The sequence below is a fragment of the Choloepus didactylus genome, chromosome 17 (assembly GCF_015220235.1).
Source record: "Choloepus didactylus isolate mChoDid1 chromosome 17, mChoDid1.pri, whole genome shotgun sequence".
Lineage (NCBI taxonomy): Eukaryota > Metazoa > Chordata > Mammalia > Pilosa > Megalonychidae > Choloepus > Choloepus didactylus.
This window is the reverse complement of record NC_051323.1, coordinates 63,790,885-63,815,485: the sequence shown is the minus strand read 5'-3', so window position 1 is coordinate 63,815,485 and position 24,601 is coordinate 63,790,885. Positions and strand designations below refer to the sequence as shown.

The following is a 24,601-nucleotide window of genomic DNA, read 5'->3' as shown; positions in this document are numbered from 1 at the left end:
TCTTAATGATATTAAGTCTTCTAACCCATGAGCATAGAATGTATTTCCATTTATTTAGGTCTTCTTTAATTTCTTTCAGCAGTGTTTTGTATTTGGCAGTATAACTCCTTGATTAAATTTATTCCTAGGCAAATTATTCGTTTACATATGATTGTAAATGGGATTCTTTCTTAATTTCCTCTTCAGATGGTTCATTGCTATTGTTTAGAAACACAGTTGTTTTTTGTGTGTTGATCTGGTAACCTTTAAATTTGGTGAATTCATTTCTTACCTCTAGTAGCTTTCTTATGGATTCATTTGGACTTTCCATGTATAAGATCATGTCATCTGTGAATAATTTTACTTCTTCATTTCCAGTTCGGATACCTTTTATTCCTTTTTCTTGCCTCTTTGCTCTGAGTAGAACTTTCAATACAACGCTGAATAATAGAGGTGACAAGGCATCCTTGTTACTGTTCTTAGGGGGAAATCTTTCAGTTAGTCACCATTGAGCAAGATCTTAGCTATGGGTTGATCATAAATGGCCTATATCATTTTGAGGAAGTTCCCTTCTATTCCTAGTTTTCTTAGTGTTTTAATTACGAAAGGGCGTTGAATTTTCTCACATGCCTTTTCTGCATCTGTTGACATGATCATGTGACTCTGAATTTTCATTCTATTAGTGTGACATTTTACATTAGTTGATTTTCAGTATTAAGCCACTCTTGCATTCCTGGGATAAATCCTACTTGGTATATAATTCTTTTAATATGCTGTTGGATTACGTTTTCTAATATTTGGTAAGGGTTTTTGCATATATATATTCATAATATAAATCGGTCTGTAATTTTCTTTTCTTTTCCTGTCTGTATCTAGCTTTAGTATCAAGATAATGCTGGCTATATAGAATGAATTAGGAAGTGTTTCCTCTTCTTGACATTTAACTCTTTAAAAAATGTTTGGTAGGATTCATTAGTGATCCACCTGGTCCTGGACTTTTCTTTGATGAAAGGATTTTGATTTTTGATTCAATCTCTTCCTTTTTTATATGTCTGTTGATATTTTCTATTTCTTCTTGAGTCAGTTTAGTAATTTGTATGTTTCTAGGAATTTGTTCTTTCCATCTAGAGTATTTAATTTGTTGGAATACAATTGTTCATAATATTCTCTTATAATCCCTTTTATTTCTGTAATATCTATAGTTATTTATCACCATTTTCATTTCTCATTTTAGTTTTTTGTGTGTTTTCTTTTTTTTGTCAATCTAGTTTGTCAATTTTATTGATCTTTTCGAAGAACCAATTTTTTGTTTTGTTTATTCTCTCAGATGTTTTTCTATTCTCAATTTCATTTATCGCCATTCTTAAATTAATTCCTTCCATCTGCTCACTTTGCATTTACTTCTCTCTTCTTTTTCTAGTTTCTCAAGATGTGAAGTTGAGTTATTGATATGATAATTTTCCTCCTTTTTAATCTAGGTGTTTATAGGTATAAATTTCCCTCAAAGCACTGCTTTCGCTTTATCCCAAAAGTTTTGGTGTATAGTAGTATTTTCATTTTCATTTGTCTCTAAATATTTTCTGGTTTCCCTTATGATTTCCTTAGCCCACTGCTTTTTTAAGAGTGTGCTGTTTAATTTCCATATATTTGTAAATTTTCCTGTTTTCCTTCTTGTTTTACTTTGCTAAAGCTACAAAATGCAATATACCAGAAATGGATTGGCTTTTATAGTGGGGTTTATTAGTTCGTAAATTTATGTTTCCGAGGCCATGAAAATGTTGAAGCTCAGGTATCAACAGGACAATACCTTCTCCCCAAAGACTGGCTACTGGTGATCCTCAGCCCCTGTCACATGGCCAGGCACATGGCAACATCTGCAGGTCTCTCCCTTCTCTCCCGGGTTTTGGATTTCACTGCTTCCAGCTTCTGGCTTCAGTGGCTTCCTCTCTCAGCTTCCCTGGGGCTATTTTTCTGTGTCTTCTGTGTTTTATTCTCTTATAAAGGCCTCCAGTAAGAGGATTGAGACCCACCTTGGGGCATGACTCAACTGAAATAACCTAATCAAAAGGAATGAATTAAAAGAACATGATCTTTTCTGGGATACATACAGCTTCAAACCATCCGATTTTGTTATTATTTCTAACTTCATTCCTTGTGGTCGGGGAAGATACATTGTATGATTTCAATATTTTAATTTGTTGAGACTTTTCTTGTGCTGTAATATATGGTCTACCATGCGGAATGATCCATGTTCACCTGAAAAGAATGTTAAATCTGCTGCTGTTGGGTTAAGTCTTCTATAAACGTCCGTTAGATCTAATTTGTATATAGTGTTTTTCAGGTCGTCTTTTCTTTGTCAATATTCTGTTTAGATGTTTTCTCCGGTATTGAAAGTAGTGTATTGAAGTCTCCAACTATCACTATTAACCTGTCTATTCTCCTTTCGGTTCTGTCAATTTTTTTCATGTCTTTGGGGTCCCTGTTGTTAGGCCATATGTTTATGATTACTTGTAATATCTTACTGTTGAACTGGTCATTTTTATCAATATCTAATGTCATTCTATGTCTTTGGTAATAGTTTCTGGCTTAAAGTCTTTTTGTCTCATTTTAATATAGTAATACCTAACTCTCTTTTGGTTACTGTTTACAGGGAATATTTTTTCCATCCTTTCACTTCTGGTATTATTACTGTTATTCTTATTATTGTAATATAAAGCATGTACCACCTACATATCTTTATTGAAATTGAAAAATCCACAATAAGTATCCAGATAACATTAGACTAGATGGATTAGACCATACTATTTACCAAGACATTAAAATGGTACAGAAAATTTCGGGCAAAATACGCTGCTCCAAAGATTCCATGGCCAATTTCTCTGAAATCTGCGAAGAGCTTCTCTGGACCTTCTTTGAAGAGCTCTTCAATTTAAGGGTCCTTCAGACTGCCTGCTCAGTTAATTGATGGCATCCTACTGGGCAGTGAGCTGTCTGGTTCTAATTTTATACTGCTATCGCAATCCTTGGTTCATCTGTATGAATGAAGCCACGTTGGCATAAACTACCTTTTGCCGACAGGCCTGGGGCAAGGTAGGCAGGCGCAGTACCCTGTGACGTTCCAGTAGCTGCTACGCTGGAAGGCGAGGAGTGAGGTGGAGGAGTGGGTCCAGCAAGAGCCCAGCTGAAGCTCTGTGACAAGGGGTGGGGGGGATGACTAGGGTTGAGGAGGCGCCCTCAGAGCTTGGGCCCAGCTAAGATGGCGCGGGGATGTGCCGGGAGCCAGAGCCGCCGTCACCGCTGCCGCCGTCTTGGGGGAACCAGCTCGGGCCTCGGCTGCCTTCCATTTCACACAGCCGAGGGCCTCTCAGTCCCCTGCTGCGGCCCCTGAGCGAATGGGCTCACACACAGCCCTCAGCCACCACTACCACCCCCTCGACTTACTTTTATCTTTGGATCTAAGGTGACTCTCTTGTAAATAGCATATACTTGGATCATACCTCTTCATCCATTCTGCCAGCCTCTATCTGTTGATTGGTGTAATTTAAGGCAATTTAAAGTAATTTAAGGGACTTACTGATAAAGCAAGACTTATTTCTGTTTTGGCATGGTTTTGTTTTCACGCTTTGGCATTTCCTGGTTGCCAGCTTTTTCAACTCCAAATCTGGGGAAAATATGTTGTTCTTTGGATTCTTTTTTATTTTATTTTATTTTATTTTGGAATAAATTCAAAGTTACATGAATAGTTGCAAAAACAATACTAGCCCCATACACAGAATTCCATCATACCCTGACCCCTCTCCCCCAATAGCTTAATCCACCAACTTTAACATGCTGTCACATCATTATTTCTTTCCCTCCCTTCCTCCCTATCTATCATTCATCATATATTTCTCTGTCTTCTGAATATATGAGAGTTAGCTGCACACATCCTTGAACATCCACTATAATTCACGTATGTACTCCCCATGAACAAGAACATTCTTTTATGTAATTCCATTAAGCCCAGCTAAGAAGTATAAGAGATTCAACAATGATACAGTGCTTACATTCTGTATTTCCTTTTCCTTATGTCTAAACTGTGTCCCTTTGAGCCACCTGTCCTCCCCCCTCCAATCCCATCCAGGTTCATCCTTAGCATTCAATTGTCGTCTAGTTAGGCTGTCTTTTTTTTTTCTTTTTTCAATTGTGGAAACATATATACAGCCTGAATCTTCCCATTCCGCCCCTTTCCTAGCCTTCCATTAGTGGGATTAATCACATTTAGAATGATGTTATGCTCTTTCCCACCATCCATTACTAGAAATTTCCCTTCACCTCAAACAGCAGCCCTACACTCCTTTCTTAACTTCCCATTGCCGCTTCCCCCATTTCTCTTAATCCAGACTCTACTTTTCATCTCTATGGTTATATTCTCTGATAATTTCTTTGTGTTTACTGTGGGGCTTAAAATTAACCTCTTAAATCCCTATCAGTCTTGTTTTTCTTTTGATACCACCTTCACTTCAATAGGGCACATAAACAATGTTCCTATACTCCTTCATTCTCCCACCTTTATATAGTTGTCTAAAATTACATATTTTACACTGAATTAAAAAACCATTGACTTGTCCTTAGAGTTTGGGTATTTTTTAACATGTAGGAAGTAAATAGTGGAGTTATAGTTCAAAAATTATTGACTTCTATTTGTATTCCATTGTGTTTGGAGAATGTTCTTTGAGTATATTCAATTTTTTTTTTTTTTTTTTTTTTCAAATTTCTTGAGGTTTGTTTTATGTCTCAGCTTATGGTCCCTTCTGGGGAAAGATCTGTGATCACTAGAGAAAAATGAGTGTCCTGGTGATTTGGGATGTAAGGTACTACATATGTCTGTTAAAATTCTCTATATCTCTTTCTCCTGTCTCTCTGTTGGTAGGGCTCCCTTTAGAATCTGAAGTAGGGCAGGTCTTTTATTGGCAAAGTCTCTCAGCATTTGTTTGTCTGTGAAAAATTTAAGCTCTCCCTCAAATTTGAAGGAGAGTTTTGCTGGATAAAGTATTCTTGGCTGGAAATTTTTCTCTCTCAGAATTTTAAATATGTCATGCCACTGCCTTCTTGCCTCCATAGTGGCCACTGAGTAGTCACTACTTAGTCTTATATTGTTTCCTTTGTATGTGGTGAATTGCTTTTCTCTTGCTGCTTTCAGAACTTGCTCCTTCTCTTCAGTATTTGAGAGTCTGATCAGAATATGTCTTGGGATGGGTTTATTTGGATTTATTCTATTTGGAGTTCTCTGGGCATTTATGCTTTGTGTGTTTAGATTGTGTAGAAGGTTGGGGAAGTTTTCCCCAACAATTTCTTTGAATACTCTCTCTAGACCTTTACCCTTCTCTTCCCCTTCTGGGACACCAATGAGTCTTAAGTTTGGACGTTTTATTTTATCTATCATATCCCTGAGATTCATTGCGATTTTTTCTATTTTTTTCTCCATTCTTTGTTTTGTTCTTTCATTTTCTGTTCTGTGGATTTCTAGGACACTGAGATGATGTTCAGCTTCCTCTAGTCTTGAATTGTGAGTATGCAGAGTCTTTTTGATTTGGCCAACCATTTCTTTCATTTCCATAAGATCTTCTATTTTTTTATTTACTCTTGCAATGTCTTCTTTATGCTCTTCTAGGGTCTTTTTTATGGCACTTATATCCTGGGCCACGGTCCTCTTGATGTCCTTTAAATCCTTTGCCATGTTTTCGTTCTTTGATTGTACCTCTTTAATTAATTTTGCAAGGAATAACGTTTCTTCCGAAATCTTGATTTGTGTGTTTGGAGCTGGATTCTCCATATCATCTGGTCTTACCATAGGCATTAAGATTTTCTGTTGTTTTTGGCCTCCTGGCATTTGTTTTGCTTGATAGAGTTCTTAAAGGATATCAATCTCATTTTTCAGAGACACAGCTTGGTGACGTGCACTTTCTCTAGGTAACCAGCAGATGGCGTCTGTGAGCTACCTATATCCCTCCACTCAGTAGTGTGGGGAAATGATTCTTGTATGTTCAGTTTGAGAGCTCAGCCTGGGCGCGCCGCTGGAGTCACCCACCCTGAATGTGGGGCACTCGTACGGGTGGTCAGGGAGGAGGGGCAGCTCTCTCTCGGTGTCCCATAAACCACCAGACTTGGCGTAGCGCCTCTGGATTCTCTGAGCAGATCCCCCCTCCCAGCCGCGATCCTCCCTCAACCGAGAGGAAATGCCGTGCTACGTCATCAGTGTGCGCCGTCCCTCTAGGGAAGCCCTGGGCTGCTTGGCTATGCCGCAGGGCTCTCAGCTCGCCTCAAAATGCAGATTGTGTGAGGCTTTCTCCACTGCAACTCCTTGTGGGCTGAGAGCAGCCGCGGTTTTCTCCGCAGAGAGAGAGCGAGAGAATATTTCCCCCGATTCTCCCAAGGTCAGCCATCACCAAAAGCCTCTGTCTACTTGTTGAGGATTCGCTGTCTGTATTGAGCTGTTATCAGTAAAACCTCACTTGGGGCTGGGCTGAGAAAGTGCACGGCGCAGCTTCCATGAGGGAGGGGCTCTCGGCTCTAGGTTCTTGGTTCTCAGTGCGGGTCCGCAATTTTACTTACAGATTTTATGCTGTGATCTCAGGCATTCCTCCCAATTCATGTCGGTGGATGTTGAGTGTACAGTCACGTTTGTCTCCCCGCTACCATTCCAGGTTATTTACTGGTTTTTTGTTCATTTATGAATTGTTCTGGGGGAGACTAGGTCTTCCACCTCTTTCTATGCCGCCATCTTCCCAGAATCCTGTTCTTTAGATTCTGAGGTCCCTAGCTCATCTTCCTTCTCTCTGCCTTTCAGAGTCGTCTTATGTTTGGTCTGTGTATAATGACCAGAATTTTTATTTGTACTCACAGCAGGAGGCCTAGGGGAAATTATATCTACTTCATCTTTCCAGAAGCTGAAGTCTTGTATTTTGTTTGTATTTTTTAAGACTTATTAAATTTTGGGGTTGAATTTATTCTTAACGTTTTTGCTTACTACTAGAGTAGGCAACCTGTCCACCTACAGAATATGGCTTAGTGCTAATATTAGTGATAGGATCCTGGTAAAGAGGAACAAGGAAACTCTTGTATCATATAATGAGTGAATTGTCGAAAATTTCAGCCCCAGATTGGTTTCAACCAAGATTTCAGAATCCTTACGTGAAATTTAGTAACAGTATGCTTCTTTGTGAGTTTTTCTCATCTCTTTCAATTAAAGGGAAAACTTATCAACATAAGTTTATTTTTCCATTATAAAAGTAGTTTAAAGCATTACAGATAATTAACAATAGCCAATAAGGAAAATTGCCTTATTCCCACCATTCTGACGTAATTAGTGTCATAGTATTTTGAACTATTTTCTATTATCTTGTTAAACAAAAGTTTTTAAACACATATGTATTGTTTTTCCTAATAATATTAAAAACTTACTGACGGTGTATTTAAATTCAATTGCATTTTGGGGCTAATCACCACTCAGTAATTTGGCTTTGGATACCCACAAAATCTCAGTATAAATGTCTCTAATTTTAGAAGTAGTCATTCAAAAGCTAATCCTTTTTATCCACATTGGATAATAAAGGATTTTTAAGTTATGTCTTAAGTCTGGATTAAGCACTCGTAGTTTGAAGTGATTTCCCTTTATCTGTTTCCTAATAGATAAAGAGAATACCATTGTTGTTTTAGAGTTATTTCTTTGCCTTTATTTGTTTTGCCCATTTTCTTGTTCCAGTTTGTTCTCCATCCAAGGTTCCAACCATATATTTTATTCTTTTGATATTGTTAAAAGTTGTCAAAATCACTGTGACATTTATAGTCATACTGAGCTAACAGTAAGGTAGGGAGGCTGCACTTGGTCATTTTATAAGCTAACATAGTAAGGTGTACACAATAAACCAGTGATCAATAACAGGGGAAGAATAAAAAACCAATAGAGGAGGTAGTCTGCCTCTGTTCCATGCATATTTCTCCGTCAGAAAAATATCATGATCTTAAAATATTTTGAAGTTGAATTTTGTCTCAATTCTTCTTCTAAAATTCTTCTTACAAAATTCCTGTTTTCAATTTCTTAACTCTAGAAATATATCCATTTCTTTTAGAAAAATATATAGTCATACTTAAATAATTTAAAAAAAATGGGTTGTAAAATTACCTTCCAATTTTGCATATTTTCAATACCATTTAAATTTTTTAACTCATAAAATGGTCAGCTTATTTTTAGTTCATGTATTTGATTGTAGCATTTAAAATGTACATTAATTAGAATAAGTGGGTTTTTTCCATTTCCGAACATAAATAAGCATACTAAGATAGCACATATTTTTAATAGCATTCAACTCTGACATCAACATTGAGGAGACTGGGTGAAGACGTATTCAAAGGAGTAGCAGTTAAGGGAATTCATGATGATTCTGTAGAGCATTCTGTGGAGAATAAGCTGAAGTCAGCTGCTTTCTTTAAGAGCTCCAATTTACAACTGAGGTTTTTATCAACTTTAATTGTTATTAAAACAGTCACTCAAGGTAAGCATTTAAATGTTTATGGTATAATTTTTGATAAACAGTCAAGAGAAAATACAATATAATAAAGCAATTTTTATGTAGTCAAAACTGGTTTTACATTTTCAGAATAAGAATTTGAGTTGTTTTATAATAATGGCATATAATGTAAAACTACATTTGTGGAATTTAAGAAAATGGAATTTCCAGTTGAATTGTCATCTTCTCCTGGAAGCCTTTGATTGTCTTAGACCATATTTCCATAGTACTCTGCTTATTGCTACCATTGCATTTGCCATATAACATTATTGAAAATGCTTCTTAGTTTATTATTGTCCTCTGGATCAGGGGTTGGCAAACTCTAGCTCATGGGTTATCTGGCCCACCACTGTTTTGTAAATAGAGATTTACTGGAACACAGCCATGCTTATTTTTTACATATTGTCTATAACTATTTCTGTGCCACAGAGGCAAAATTGTGTGGTTGTACAATAGATTGTATGACATCCCCAAAGCCCATAATATTTCTTATCTGGCCCCTTACAGAAAAAAATTGTCAACCCTTGTGTTAGTCTTCAAGCTTAAAGGAGAAAAGAAAATGTTTCTTGTTTACCATTGTGTTTTCTGCAGCTAGCATAGTGCTTGACGTATAATAGTGAATAAGGAAATGAATGAATTGAAAATAATGTTTCAGTTGAAGTTGGCCATGACTAACACAGTTTTAGTATGCGGTTATCTTTTTGGATTATTAAATATGAGAATTTTTGTTAAAATGAGTCATGCCAATGTAGTCAGGTGATAAATACACCATCTTTCTATTTTCCTTGTTTGAATTATATGTCTCATACTAGTTGTCTCCCCACCCCTCCCCAGGGGGGATGACAGTGATTTAATTTGACTAATTTTTCTGAAGTTTGTTCTACTTAATTATTCCTGGTGGTATGGAATTGTGAAAAAAGCAAAAAGCTATAGCTCAGTCTTCTTAGTTGTTTTCTCTCTTATGGTTGTGCTTCTCAAAGTTAAAACAGACTAGGTGGTTGTTCTTTAAAAGGTCAGCTTGTGAGAAGGCAGTATTAGTGTAAAATAAAGTTCAGCATAGGCCAATCTCAGAAACTTAAAAAATTAAAAAATTATACACTTTTTTTTCAGTTCAGTTTTATTGAGATATTGTTGTTGACAGGGCGATGCAGAAATGAAACACAGACACAGAGTTATGATTTAAAGGAGCAGGGGACCCACAGCATCCGTGTGCCAAGTGGGTGTTGATGCACCTGTGCTCCAGTTATTTATTCGTTTGTTACATAAAGCAAGACTATGCTACGTGATCAAAAGCATTCAGGGTCTCTCAGATATTAATCTTTACATCCTGCTGCGGATAAGAAGGAACAGTCTGGGGTCAATGGTTAATGCTGCTGTCATAGTCACAAGACACACATCTTTACAGGGTGTGCCTGCACGGCATTCCATGCAGGCTTGTGACCCAGCGTTCCAGGCCACCACCCCGGACATGGTCTAAGTGACATGAAAGGCTTGGTTCCACACAAGATATATTCACATACCCTACAATCATCCACAGTGTACAATCAGTTGTTTATAGTATAATCAGATACTGTGCATTCATCAACAAAATCAATTTTTGAACATTTTCATTACTCTAAAAAAATAAAAATAAGAATAAAAATATAAGTAAAGAACACTCAAAACTTCCCATCCCCCCTATTATTCATTTAATTTTTTTCGCCATTTTTCTACTGATCTGTCCATACACTGGATAACGGGAGTGTGAGCCACAAGGTTTTCACAATCACAGTCAAACTGTGTAAGCTACATAGTTATACAGTCGTCTTCAAGAATCAAGGCTACTGGTTTGCAGTTCAACAGTTTCAAGTATTTCCTTCTAGCCATTCCAATACACTAAAAACTAAAAAGGGATATCTGTATAACACAAAGAATAACTTCCAGAATGACATCTCGATTCCATTTGAAACCTCTCAGCCACTGAAACTATTTTGTTTCGTTTCTCTTCCCCCTTTTGGTCAGGAAGGCTTTCTCAAGCCCACATTACTGGGTCTGGGCTCATCCCTGGGAGTCATGTCCTGTGTTGCCAGGGAGATTTACATCCCTAGGAGTCATATCCCACATGATGGAGGGGGAGGGGGCAGTGAGTTTACCTGCAGAGTTGGCTTAGAGAGGCCACATCTGAGCAACAAAAGAGGTTCTCTGGGGGAGACTCTTAGGCACAGTAATAAGTAGGCTTAGTCCCTCCTTTGCAGTAATAAGCTTCATAAGGGCAAGCCCCAAGATTGAGGGCTCTGCCTTCTAAATTGGTATTCCCCAATTCTCTTGAGAATATCAGTAATTCCCTGGGTGGGGAAGTTTTAATACTTCTGCATTTTCCCCCAGTCCCTCAGGGGGACTTGGCAAATACATATTTATTCTCTGCCCAAATTACTTTGAGATGTATTGGTGTTTCACATGAACCTGTGCAAACCAACCAGATCTTACTCCTTATCCAAAGTTCCATGTTATTTATGTTGTTTGAATAAACTGACCATACAGTTAAATTATTTAGTGTGCTACAGAAAATACAGACTTTGCACCAAATAAACATCTCTTCCTTTGGTCTCATACAGAAGTTGAAGTTTTAAAACACAGTCAATATCGTCCTTTATCCTTTAGTCTGATTTGCCTTAGTTCTAAGCAGATCCGCTCATTCGTATCTCTTGAAGTCTGAACTCTTTTTCAGCTTTTTTTTTTTTTTTTTTCACAATTATTACATGCTTTATTCTATTAAGGGATGGATACAGAGTTTTGGATTGGAATTGCTTCTCACACATTGGGAATTATTCCAGAAAAGCAAACAATTTGACTCAGTTGTAATTTTCTGAGAAGTTGTAGAACAAATTATATGAAACAATATAACATGCATTGCATAGAAGGTTACATAAAATATTGTAAGAAGCTTATACTCTACATGGAGAATCAAGAAAAGTGTATAATAGAGATTGAACACCCCAACACACTCAGGGAAAAGACTGAATTGCACACATGAAGTCATCAGATAAACAGTGACTAATCAGGATGTGGATAATTTAGGGAACTCATAGATGAGTTGGAATTGATGCCCCTTTTATAGAATAGGTGTGTAATTCAGAGTGAAGGTTTGCTTATTAAATCTTTGGTTAAAATTGCTTGCTTGAGCATAGATCATAAGTTAACATAATTCTGACCTCTTTAGCTCTCCTGGAAAGGAATTATGATGATCTTAGTTTTCTTTTTCCTCCCACTACAAAAGCTGAATAAAATGTATGACTTCTGACTGTATATGCCATCCATTCAAATACAAACACCATTCCACAGTATTTGGTAGTGAGTTTTTCATTATTTTTTTATGGTAAATTACTCCAGATTTGCATGATGCTAACAACTTTGGATATCCAACAGAAAAGTGACCATATCTTTTATTAAAAATATTTGAATAAGTCATCCACAAATGTATGTCAGATGGCTTGCAAACTATTTACTTGTGCAATAAAATTAATTTTTTCATGTTTTACACACTTTTATTGAAATATATTCACATATCACACAATCATCCACAGTGTACAGTCAATTGTTCACATTACCATCATATAGATGTGCATTCATCATGATCAATTTTTTATCTTTTTTCTCCATTATGCACTTTCACATGCATACATAACTGATAGCTTTCAATGTATGGTTTTACAAGTAGTTAGAGAACAAATCTCAAGAATGTTATGAGTCACAGTTCCACAACTTCAGCCATTTCCATTATTGTAAAATATACATACAGAAAGGTGTCATTTTTTGATGTACAGCTCAACAAGCAGTCATATAGGTAATTTCAAATATTGTAATGGGTTACAGTTCCACAACTTCAGTTATTTACTTATTATGCAGTACAAGGTATATACAGAAAGGTGAAGACCTTCAAGGCACAATTTAATGAGCAGCTATGGAGCAAATCCAAAGGGGTGCTATAGGCTAGAGTTCCATCATATAATTTACCTGCATTCAGCCATTCCAACACTCAGTCATCCAAATATATACATGTATATATATGTGTGTGTGTGTGTGTGTGTGTGTGTATACATATATAGAATTCCATAAAATTTCAGTATTCATAAACCTTTGTTCAATCTTTTTTCAGCTTTTTTAACAGTTGCTGTATGGGATAATACTGAGATTCATAGCTGCCAAACTCTACCTCTGAATCTCAGGTGTCACACAGATACTCGAAGTTCTAGGGACCGACCAGGTTATACGCAAAGACTTCAGCATCTCAGAGTTTTGAGATAACCATTACAACAAGAATACATGTGACTGCTTTAAGAGCTTACAATCTAGGGACTTTTACAACAGGTCTCCCCCTGATGACCTGTGCTCTAAGATTTAGTTCTCGGAGTTTGCACATTATAGTTAGTCCATATTAGTGATGCGTTATAATGTTTGTCATTTCTTTCTCTCTTATTTCACTCAAAATACTGTCCTGAAGATGCATTCACCTAGTTGCCTGCCTCACAGCTTCATTCCTTCTTGGAGTCACTCAGTATTCTATTGTATGCATACACCACAGTTCACCATTCTGTTCATCAGCCCATCTGGAGGGCAGTGTGGTGGTTCCACAAGAAGCTAAGTATGGGGTTGCCGTAAGATCCTGCAACCTCATTATTTGGTATATACTTGGAAGAACTCAGAGCAGGTATATGAATGGAAATTTGTGCACTGATGTTTATGGTGGCAGTATTCATGATTTGCAATGGATGGAGGTGGCCTAAGGATACATTGACTGATGGACAGAATGTTGAACTGTGGTGTATGCATACAATAGAAGACTGAACAACTGCAAGAAGGAATGAAGTTATAAGGCATACAACTAGGTAAACGGATCTTGAGGACAGTATTTTGAGTGAAATAAGCCAGAAATGAAAAGAGAAACATTGTGATGAATGCTCTTCTTCTCTTTTATAGGTGTTTTGGGCAATGCATTTCCCTCTCAGAATCACCTTTGCTGCATCTCATAAGTTTTGATATGTTCTGTTTTCATTTTCATTTGCCACAAGATATTTATTGATTTGTCTTGTAATTTCTTCCTTTATCCACTCATTGTTTAAGAGTGTGTTGTTTAGCCTCCATTTGTTTGTGAATTTTCTGACCTTCTGCCTGTTATTGATTTCCAGCTCATTCCATTATGATCTCAGGTAGTGCTTTATGTAATATCAATATTTTAAAATTTGTTGATATTTGTTTTGTGACCCAACATGTGGTCTATCCTAGAATATGATCCATGAGCACTTGAGAAAAATGTGTATCCTGCTGTTGTGGGGTATAGCATTCTATAAATGTCTGTCAAGTCTAGTTCATTTATTGTACAATTCAACATCTCTGTTTCCATATTGATCCTTGGTCTAGATGATGAGAGTGGTGTATTGAAGTCTCCAACTATTATACTAGAGGTATCTACTTCTCCCTTCAGTGTTGTCAGTGTTTGCTTCATGTATTTTGGAGCACTCTGGCTCAGTGCATAAATATTTATAATTGTTATATCTTCTTGATGAATTGTCTCTTTTATTAATATATAATGTACTTCTTTGTCTCTTTTAGTTGTTTTACATTTGAAGTCTACTTTGTCTGATTTAATATTTCTACCCCTACTCTTTTCTGGTTGTTGTTTGCGTGAAATATCTTTTTCTTACCTTTTACTTTCAACTATTTTTGTCCTTGTGTCTAAAGTGAGTCTCCTGTAGACAACATATAGATGGGTCCTGTTTTTTAATCCAATCTGCCATTCTGTGTCTTTTTATTGGAGAGTTTAATCCATTAACATTTGTGTAATTACTCTAAGGGCAGTACTTTCTTTTACCATTTTGTCTTTTGGAATTTATATATCATATCTTATTTTTTCTCTGTCTCCTTTTGCCCTTCCTGATAGTCTTTATTTCTACTTCTCCAGACCTCTCTCTCCTGTCTTTTCCTATCATCCTGTGGCACTCTCTTTATTATTTTTTGTAGAGAGGTCTCTTATTCAGTATCCATTTGTCTGAAAATATTTTAATCTCTCTCTCATTTTTGAAGGACGGTTTTGCCTGATATAGAATTCTTGGTTGACAGTTTTTCTCTTTCAATATCTTAAATATATCACACCTGCCTTCTTACCTCCATGGTTTCTGCAGAGAAATCCATGCATAGTCTTATCAGGCTTTCCTTGTATGCAATGGATCACTTTTCTATTGCTGCTTTCAGAATTCTCTTTTTCTCTTTGACATTGGACAATCTGTTCAGTGTCTTGGAGTAGGTCTATTGGGATCTTTTCTGTTTGGGGTATGCTGTCCTTCTTGAATCTGTAATTTTATGTCTTTTGTAAGAGTTGGGAAATTTTCAGTGATTATTCTTCTATTATTCTTTCTGCCCCCTTTCCCTTCTCTTCTCCTTTTGGGACACCCACAACATGTATATTCATGTTGTCATTCAGTTCCCTAAGACCCTGCTCATATTTTCCATTCTTTTCCCTGTCTGTTCTTTTATGTGTATGATTTCAGATGTCCTGTCTCCTAGTTCACTGGTCCTTTCTTCTGCCTCTTCAAATCTACTCTTGTATGTCTCCATTGTGTTTTTCATCTCTTCTGTTGTGCCTTTCATTTCCATAAGCTCTGCCATTTGTTTTTGCAAGCTTATAAATTCTTCTTTGTGGTCATCCATTGTCTTCTTTATATCCTTCATCTCTTTTGCCACATATTCTTTCAGCTCGTTGATTTGATTTAGAAGATTTGTTTGAGTATCTTTAGTTGTTTCAACTCCTTTATCTCAGTTGAAGTATTAGTTTGTTTCTTTGACATCCATATTTTTGTGTTTCCTAGTATGGCTCATGATTTTTAGATCTCTAGGCATCTGATTTTCTTGATTAGTTTATTCTGGAGCTCATTTTCACTCTTTTACCTAGAGTTTTCTTGTTGGTTGGCATTGTTCTCTATCTGTTCTTTGGCATTCAGTTCAACTTATTCTTGATTTCTAACATAGCTTCTGTTTAGTTGATCAGAATTTTTCAGCTCTTGTTTTTTGGGTTCTTGCCATGCCTCTCTGATAGAAGAGGCATGGTAGGGAAGTTTATATGGAAAACTTTTCCAAAGAATCTGGTGATTTGAAAACAAAACACAAACACTGATAGAGGCTTGCCTTCGTAGATTTTAAAGCGATTTTGTTTTATAATAATTGTTCCGGTTTGCTAATGCTGCCATTTTTCAAAATACCAGAAATGGATTGGCTTTTATAAAGGGGGTTTATTTGGTTATAAAGTTAAAATCTTAAGGCCATGAAGTGTCCAAGGTAAGGCATCAACAATAGGTTACCTTCACTGGAGGATGGCCGATGGCATCCAGAAAACCTCTGTTAGCTGGGAAGGCATGTGGCTGGCATCTGCTCTGGAGTTGTGCTTTGGAGTTCTGCTTTCAAAATGGCTTTCTCTCAGAAGGTTTCTCTCTAGGTGTCTGGAGGTGTTCTCTTAGTTCCTCCCAGGCAAACTCTGGACGAGCAAAAGTCATCTTTCAATGGCCATCTTCAAAATGTCTCTTTTGGCTGCAGCACTGAGTTCCTTCTGTTTGTGCTCTTATATAAGACTCTAGTAAACTAATCAAGGCCCATGCTGAATGGGTGGGGACACACCTCCATGGAAATTATTTAATCAGAGTTATCACCTACAATTGGGTGGGTCACATCTCCATGGAAACAACCTAATCCAAAGGCTCCAACCTAATCAACACTAATCTGTCTGCCTCCATAAAACTGCATCAAAGATAATGGTGTTTTGGGAGCCATAATACATCTGAACTGGCACAATAATCAAAACTGAGAAATATTTAAAACTTCAAAATAGAACAGTGGAACTAGGAAATCCAGAAATGACCAGACAATGACACTTCATTTTTTTTAATGAATGAATATGATTACTTCATTGTACAAGTCATATTTTTAAGAACATAGAAAGAAGAGAGTACCTGTTCTCAAAAACATCAGATCTGATTGGTACTACATCAGCAAATTAGGTAGTCTAGATGACATAATTGTGATAATTGGTAATAAACAAATACTTTAATAAGAGTTCACATAAAGCTATCTGCTGCCCATCCTAGTCATTTATAACCATCTCATTTTTCTATAAATTTGTCAAATTTCTATGTTATTTTGATTTTTAAAAATTTAAATTCCTTTCAACCAGGAATGATATCTCTTTACAGAAATGATTTAAGCATTTCTCTGTCCTGTAGCCTTTTTGATAAAGTCTTCATGAGAAGACTGATAATTTCTAATAGGTTTTGTCACATGTTTTGTTATTATTGTTGGCTATTTCTGAAAAGTATTAAGATTTTAAAATGCAATTTTAACCTTAGTATATGAAATAGAAGTTAAAACATTTGACTAAATTTTTTTTTAAAAGAAGAAATACAAATGGCCAACAAGCACATGAAAAGATGCTCAATGTCATTAGTTATTAGGGAATGCAAATCAAAACTGCAGTGGATTGCCACTTCACATCTACTAGGATGGCTATAATTTAAAACAAAACAAAACAAAACAAAAACATTCCATTGTTGGTAGGAATGTAAATGGTATAGCCACTGTGAAAAACATCTCGGCCAATTTCTCAACAAGTTAAACCTAGAGTTACCATATGACCCAGCAATTCCACTCCTAGGTATGTACCCTAGAGAACTGAAAACATGTCCTGTCCACACAAAAACTAATACATGAATGTTTATAGTAGCCAAAAGGTAAAAATAACCAAAATGTCCAGCAGTGGATGGAAGGATGAACAACATGTGGTTTCTCCAAACAGTAGACTATTATTCAAAAATAAAAAAGAAACAAAGTACTGATATGTGCTACAAGATGGATGAACCTTGAAAATACTATGCTCAGTAAAAGATGCCAGGTACACTCTTTGTTGCTCAGATGTGGCCCTCTCTCTCTAGCTCAGCCACCTCAGGAGGTGAACTCACTGCCCTCCCCCCTACGTGGGACCTGACTCCCAGGGGTGTAAATCTCCCTGGCAATGTAGATATGATTCCTAGGGATGAATCTGGACCCGCCATTGTGGAATTGAGAACATCTTCTTGACCAAAAGGAGGATGCGAAATGAAACAAAACATAGTTTTAGTGGCTGAGAGATTTCAAATGGAGTCTAGAGGTCACTCTGGTGGACATTCTTATGCACTATATAGATAACACTTTTTAAGTTTTAATGTATTGGAATAGCTAGAAGTAAATACCTGAAACTATCAAACTCCACCCCAGTAGCCTGGATTCTTTGAAGACAGTTGTATAACAGTGTAATTTACAAGGGGTGACAGCGTGATTATGAAAGCCTTGTGGTTCACACTCTCTTTATCCAGTGTATGGATGGATGAGTAGAAAAATGGGGACAAAAAACTAAGTGAGAAATAGGGTGAGATGGGGGGATGATTTGGGTGCTGTTTTCTACTTTTATTTTTTATTCTTATTCTTATTCTTTCTGATGTAAAGAAAATGTTCAAAAATAGATGAGGGTGATGAATGCATAACTACATGATGGTACTGTGAACAGTTGATTGTACACCATGGATGATTGTATGATATGTGAATATATTTCAATAAAACTGAATTGAATTAAAAAAAAAAAAAAAAGACACCAGGTACGAAAGGTCACAAATGGCATGATTTCATTTATATGAAATTTGCAGGATAGGCAAATCCATATACAGAAAGCAGATTAGTGAATGCCAGGGACTGGGGAGAAGGAATGGGGAGTCACTGCTTAGTGGATTTCCTATAGAGATGGTGAGAAAGTTCTGGAACTAGATAGTGGTGATGGTTGTGCATGATTGTAAATGTACTAAATGCCATTGAATTGTACACTTTAAAATAATTAGTTTGTGATATACATATTTACCACACAAAAAATAATTAAATCGATCAATCAGATTTTGGTATTACCCCAAAAAAATCTGTCTAAATAATTTTATTAATTTATCATTTTAAGAAACCTGTCTATTTTACCTTTCATCTGAATACATAAATAGACAATTGATGCTATTTCCTGAATTTGAAAATTTATTTGTCCCAATGCTTATTCTGACTGTGGAAATGATTTTTAAAATTTTAAAAAATTATTTGAGAAACCAATCAGAATTAATTTAGAAATATGTCTTCAAGCTTTTTATAAAACCACCTAGAAGGACCCAGAGGTGTTACTGTGTAGGTTGAGTGGTTGCAAGCAATCTTTTAGGTCTAATTTGGTTTCAGACAAGCTTTTTGAGAGCCAGAATCAAAATTAAAAATTGGTTGAAGCATTGCCAAATAGGCTTACTAGGTCAGATGCTACAAAAAGGTTGAGTTCTGAGTAAGTTAAATAAAAAGCTAGGAAAGAAAAAAAATTAGCTAAATAGCATTAGGAGAAATGATCCATCAGTATGGAGAAAAATTAAATTTAGATATACTCTATTTATACACACTGCCACACATTCTCGGAGAACCAAAACTTTAAGTATAAGAAAAGCTTTTAAATCAGAACGATATACTTGTCTTAACTGTGTTAGGAAGATATTTGCCTATTTATAAAATAGATGTATCAATTACAAGATTGATAAATTTGGTAGTACATAATAGTCTTGGAAGAAAAAGTTGATAAAAATGTTTAAAAACAACATTTTGTTATTATATTTTGTTATATGTGAATAATATTATATATATTTGTTATTATTTATAAAGATAATACCTGGTATCCATTGAATGGATAGTGTAAATAGATTGTTCATGTAATGGTCAACATAGATAATACTTGAGGTGTATCTGACACTGTAATCATATACTATGCTAAGCCCTTTATACATTATCTCTGGATATTATTTTCCCGATATTGTTGATGAAGTTTACAGAAGTTAAATAATTGTGTAACCATACAACCTGTATTTGACAGCATCTAATTTAGCCCAGGTCTGTTTCTAAAGTCTACGCTCTTGAGCCCTATTATATGACTATTATATAAATGAGTCAAAGATGGCAGCAAAGTATTGCCCCTGTGTGTTGTTCACTTCTTCAATGTAGACTGGGGACTGTAGGCCCAAAGCTCACCAGTACCAAATTCAAATTCTTACACAATCCACTTGTTTTAAAAATAGCCCAGATAAGCAACTTTTAGCCTTTTAGAGCCAATCTGCTTTGCATGACTCATGAAATTGCATCCAACATCTGCTAACCACAAGTAAGATAAATCCCAGGACTTTCTATAAAGACCACAAGCTGATTCTGCCCTTTAGAGTCTGTCTCACTGACTAATATCATCTAGAGACGTAAGCCCCTTCTCCGTAAGCCCCCTCTCCAATTCCCTTCTCTCCTGGAGTTTCTCTTGCCCTGCTTGCCCTTCTGGGTGAGCCCTTGCACTGAAGCCTCTGAAGGGCCTTCTGCTAAGAGGGACTGCTCTTTCCAAGCCACCTGTCCAAGCACCACCCCACAGTGATCAAACTTTTTTCTTGGTCAGTGCCAAAATCCTCAAATTTACAACTTCCAAAGAGAATGTGCTTTCTAAAATAACCAAAGAAATATTAATAATAGTAAGAAATTATATAGCACTTACTATGTTATGGTCTAAGCACTTTACATACACTAATTCATTTAGTCCTTACAAGGTTATGAGATGATGGTATTATTACTATCTCAGATTTACAAGTGAGGAAATTGAGGCATAGAGAGGTTAAGTCTCCTCTCTTAATAACTATGCTTTGTTGAATCTCTGAAATAAAATTTAACTGTTAGGTATAGTTTCAGATTCATTGTATTCTCAAATAAAATGATTGAATATGATGAATCACTGAGAGGAAACAGGTACAGTTTTTATTTAATTGTTTGATATAATCATTTTTGAAGGGCCCATTTTAAAATTGGGTTGTTTGTCTTTTTGCTGTTGAGTTGTAAGAGAACAGATTGACTTTTGATAAAGAATTAAAAGGTAGCATTTGATGTCTGGACACTTTTTTTAAAAACTCAATAATATAGCATATTTATAAAAACAGTTTTGATACAACTTGATAACTAATTTTTTTAAATTTTCTTTTAGAATTTAGGTTGATCTTGTTTTTGGAAAATCCTCACTATAATAGTAGTGATTAAAATGAGATAATTTTGATTCTCTCTTAAAGATAAAAACTCTTTTAAAAAAATAATCACAATACCATTTTACTGCCTCAAATGAATAAAGGACTTGTTTTTTTTAAGTTTGGAAACTTGCTATACCTTCTAGTAGTCAGCCTATTTGATTATCTCAGATTATGTATTAAGAAGGGAAGTAATTTGTGTCAAATACAGTAGGTGGCACTGTGATAAAACTTTTGTTTCTGTGTAGAATTAAACCCTTGTCTGGTTGCTAAAGATAACTTTCTAAATAACTCAAGTCTGAATAAAATCTAGCAACTTTGCTTAAATAGACATTTATTTGCAATGTTTTATTTTATTAAATTGCAAAATAAGTACAATAATGTTAGTGTTTGTTACACTAAATTCTACCAAAAGTAAAAATGAAAGGTGCTATGAATTGATCCATAGGCACAGATCTTAATTTCCCCAGATTCCTTCATGTGTATTTTAAGTTCACACAAGTTATTCTTCTTAATAACTAGGGTTTTTTTAAAATTATTTCTCTGTTTATGTAGGCTGAAATAGCAAAGAAGAAGTGGAACATTAAGCTGAAAGAGTAAATTTTAATATGGTGAATCTATCATATTTTCAGTGTATTTCAAGGTCCTCTTTTGAGTCTTCTCCTTTTAAACAAATTTCACTAGAAAAATTAACTCACTATTACTTGAACAGCATAAACAGTTTTTTATTACTTTGAATAATGCAAAGGAGATTTATAGAAAATTTCAGTATAATTGTGCACTTAAAAGCACAATGTAAAGATTTTGTAAGTGTTGTAACTTGGGGTGTTCCATGTATTGATATATAATAATTATACAAGAATTTTAACATCTCATTTGAATTGATTTGGGTTAAATTAGTGGATCTCCATCTTGGCTTTACAAGCTTTGCAATCATCTGTGGACCATTGTAAAAATACAGCTCCAAGGATTCTGATTGAGCTGATGTCATCAGAACATTGGTCTTAGTAAATCTTGCTGCCATTCTTAATGCCATATGCATCACAAAAAGTAACCTACCTGGGCATATTCAATTTTCTGAAGTTGCCTTTGAATGGCATGATGTTTGATCTTTATTAGGAGACAGAAATCTTTGTTTAAAACCTATTTAGCAATTTGTATAAAGTTACACTTTGAAATAAGTAAACATTTAGAAAGCATTGGTAACAAAAATACCACTTCAGAAGCTGTCATAAAGTTAGAGATACTAATGCTGTTCAAATTCTTGGAAGCATTTAGTAGTTATAATTAAATATGGAAAATAAGCATTACTTGAGATTGTTATTCTTAAACGTTTGTGTTTTTCCTTCCTATAAAAAAGAAATGGGGTTTATTTTTTTATTTTAGTGCGAAAATCTGAAAATTCTGAATGAAATTAACTCAATCATAATGTAATTCTCTCTCTTCCTTTTTCTGTCTGTGATCCTTTGTCATTTGATTTTTGTTTCTCTTTTGGATTCATAAAAGTGATGTAGTTCATCTTTTCCTTCTGTTTGTGATTACCAATTAGACTCCTGATGTGGCAGTTGATTTTACATATTAATATTTTTCAGCTGATTATCTGGCTCAGGCATTTGATTCCCTTTGTGTGGACTTGCAGACAGATGAAGGAAAAACCTTGTTTTTGGAGTATCAAGCTGTTCCTGTAGTATTAAGTCATCTAAAAATATCCAGTAAAGGACTCCTATCCAATGTCATTGATAGTTTGCTTCAGATGACAGTGGAATCTAGTAAGTTTTTATGTTTTATATATTTAAAAAAAAAAAAATGAAAGTGAGGTGATTTTTAAAAATGAGATATTATTTTTCCATTATCATCTGTTCTGAATATCTAACTCTACATAGCAGGCACTATTACTATCACATTTTATAATATAAATGCTTAAGAAACTTTTTTGACAGCTGTGCACTTAGATCATTATAACGTGAGTAAGAGTAAGAAAACCTAACGTGTCCAAATTCTCACTAACTTGAAACAGTTTCCAGTAGTCATCTCAGTTATGTGGTATACCCTGCAAATGTTACTGATACATTTGAGCCCCATTCTCTGTTCTTTGTCCCTCTGTTCTGACAGATCTAATACTATATTGAGTATTTGCTCAAAGGGAATGAGATCATCAAGTATATATCAGCCTAAAGTGAGAATAATGGCATAGGTACATTCCAGGTGTTGCCTCTTCCACCATACTGTGTTTTGGAGAAATTTTTTTTTTGGAGGTAAAGGGGAACACTCTTGATAATATACTGCCTAATGTTGGCTAATATATATTCATTAATATATTTAATTCATATTTTTTTTCCTCTTCTAGTTTGTGGGTTTTATTTTTAATTTTTGGTTTTTATATTGGTATAACAAGTTCTTTTAACTTGCTGTTAATAGTTCCTAATTTAGCACAGATATGTATAGCAATGCTTAATGTAAATATTTTCGTTTGCGTTAGTTAACATTGCTCTTTGAACCTCAAGTAACCCCTTGACTTCTATAAAGCAGCCATTGTTCTTCAGTAGTTCTTTTTTTTACTTTTGCCTTAGCTTTTTAAAAAAATATTATTAGAGAAGTTGTAGGTTTACAGAAAAATCATGCATAAAAACAGAGTTCTGAGGGGAGAGAAGCTGGAGATTTGAGTTCAGCCACATGGACGTTGATTCCACTAATCATCCCTACATATAAACTATGGACTCTTGAAGCTTGGGCAAGCTCCTCCATGATAGATAAGATAAATGCTGTGCTGGGACACATCCTGACTCCACGTGATGAGGACACGGAAGCTTGCATTTGAAACCCTCCCAGACGTCACGGTGAAACTATAAACTGGAGGCCTGATTAAGACCTGTTGTTTCCTGAAATTTTGTCTTCAGCCCTGCAAAGGAAAGTGGCATGGAGCTTTACTTGAAGGGGATATCCCACTGGCAAAACTGGAGAGAGGCATCATCCATCAGGATGGTACTAAAAGATTCTCAGTTTAACCATGCACTGCAACTCCCGAGAGCAAAGGGAGATTATTCAAAACAAACAGCATAGAAAATCTCCATGCAGTATATCATTAAAAAGCCAGTGAATTTCACTGTTGTTATTTTAGTTAGTTGGCTCCATGAGTGATACTGATTATATGTACGTCAAGACCTATTTTCCATGCTTTAAGGCCACGTCAAAACTAATTAGCTATATTACTTGTAATTTTACCCCTAGTCTTCTCCCCTCCAAAACTTGTTCTGAATCTTAGAAAGGAACTCCAAGAATAAGTAACCTGTTCATAAAGCAAATTTAAGAGACCATGATACAAGCTTCAGTATTAATAGTCAGAGAGGGAAAATATGATTGAAGAGGAATTTCTAAGTTTATGCTAAGCAAAAACATAAAACTTATTCATGGAAAGAAGGATAGGCACACAAGAAACAAATATCTGGTGTTGAATATTTGATGCTTCCTTTATAATAAAATGGATGATTTAAAAAAAAAAAAAAAGAAAAACAGAGTTCCCATATACTACCCTATTATTAACACCTTGCATTAGTGTGGTACCTTTGTTACAATTTATGAAAGAACATTTTTATAATTGTATTGTTAATTACAGTCCATGGGTTGCTTTAGGGTTCACTGTGTTGTGCAGTCAATCCTACGGTATTTTTTTGTAAATTTTTCATTCCAGTAATATATATACAACCTAAAATTTGCCCCCTTTAACCATATTCAAATGTATAATTCAGTTCTTTTAATTATGTTCACAATATTGTGCTACCATCACCACCATCCAGTGCAAAACTTTTCCATCAGCCCAAATAGAAACTGTACAATTTAAGTATTGACTTCCCATTCCCTACTCCCACCCCAGCTCCTGGTAACCTATATTCTAGTTTCTGACTATGAATTTACTTACACTGTTTATTTCATATCAATGACAATATACAATATTTGTCCTTTTGTTTC

General features: G+C 35.4%; 1 protein-coding gene across 13 annotated transcripts in view; it reads left to right on the top strand.

Moving 5' to 3' along the window:
* CCDC138 (coiled-coil domain containing 138) overlaps positions 1–24,601 on the top strand; it is a 121,018-nt gene that overhangs the window by 73,906 nt on the left and 22,511 nt on the right. For 11 of the 13 annotated variants that reach the window (XM_037807145.1, XM_037807146.1, XM_037807150.1 and 8 more), the window contains 2 exons: positions 8,321–8,513; positions 22,228–22,404. In XM_037807145.1, the coding sequence (XP_037663073.1) occupies positions 8,321–8,513; positions 22,228–22,404 (370 nt within the window). The remainder of the gene's footprint in view (positions 1–8,320; positions 8,514–22,227; positions 22,405–24,601) is intronic. The other 2 variants (XM_037807147.1, XM_037807148.1) reach the window with 1 other exon arrangement.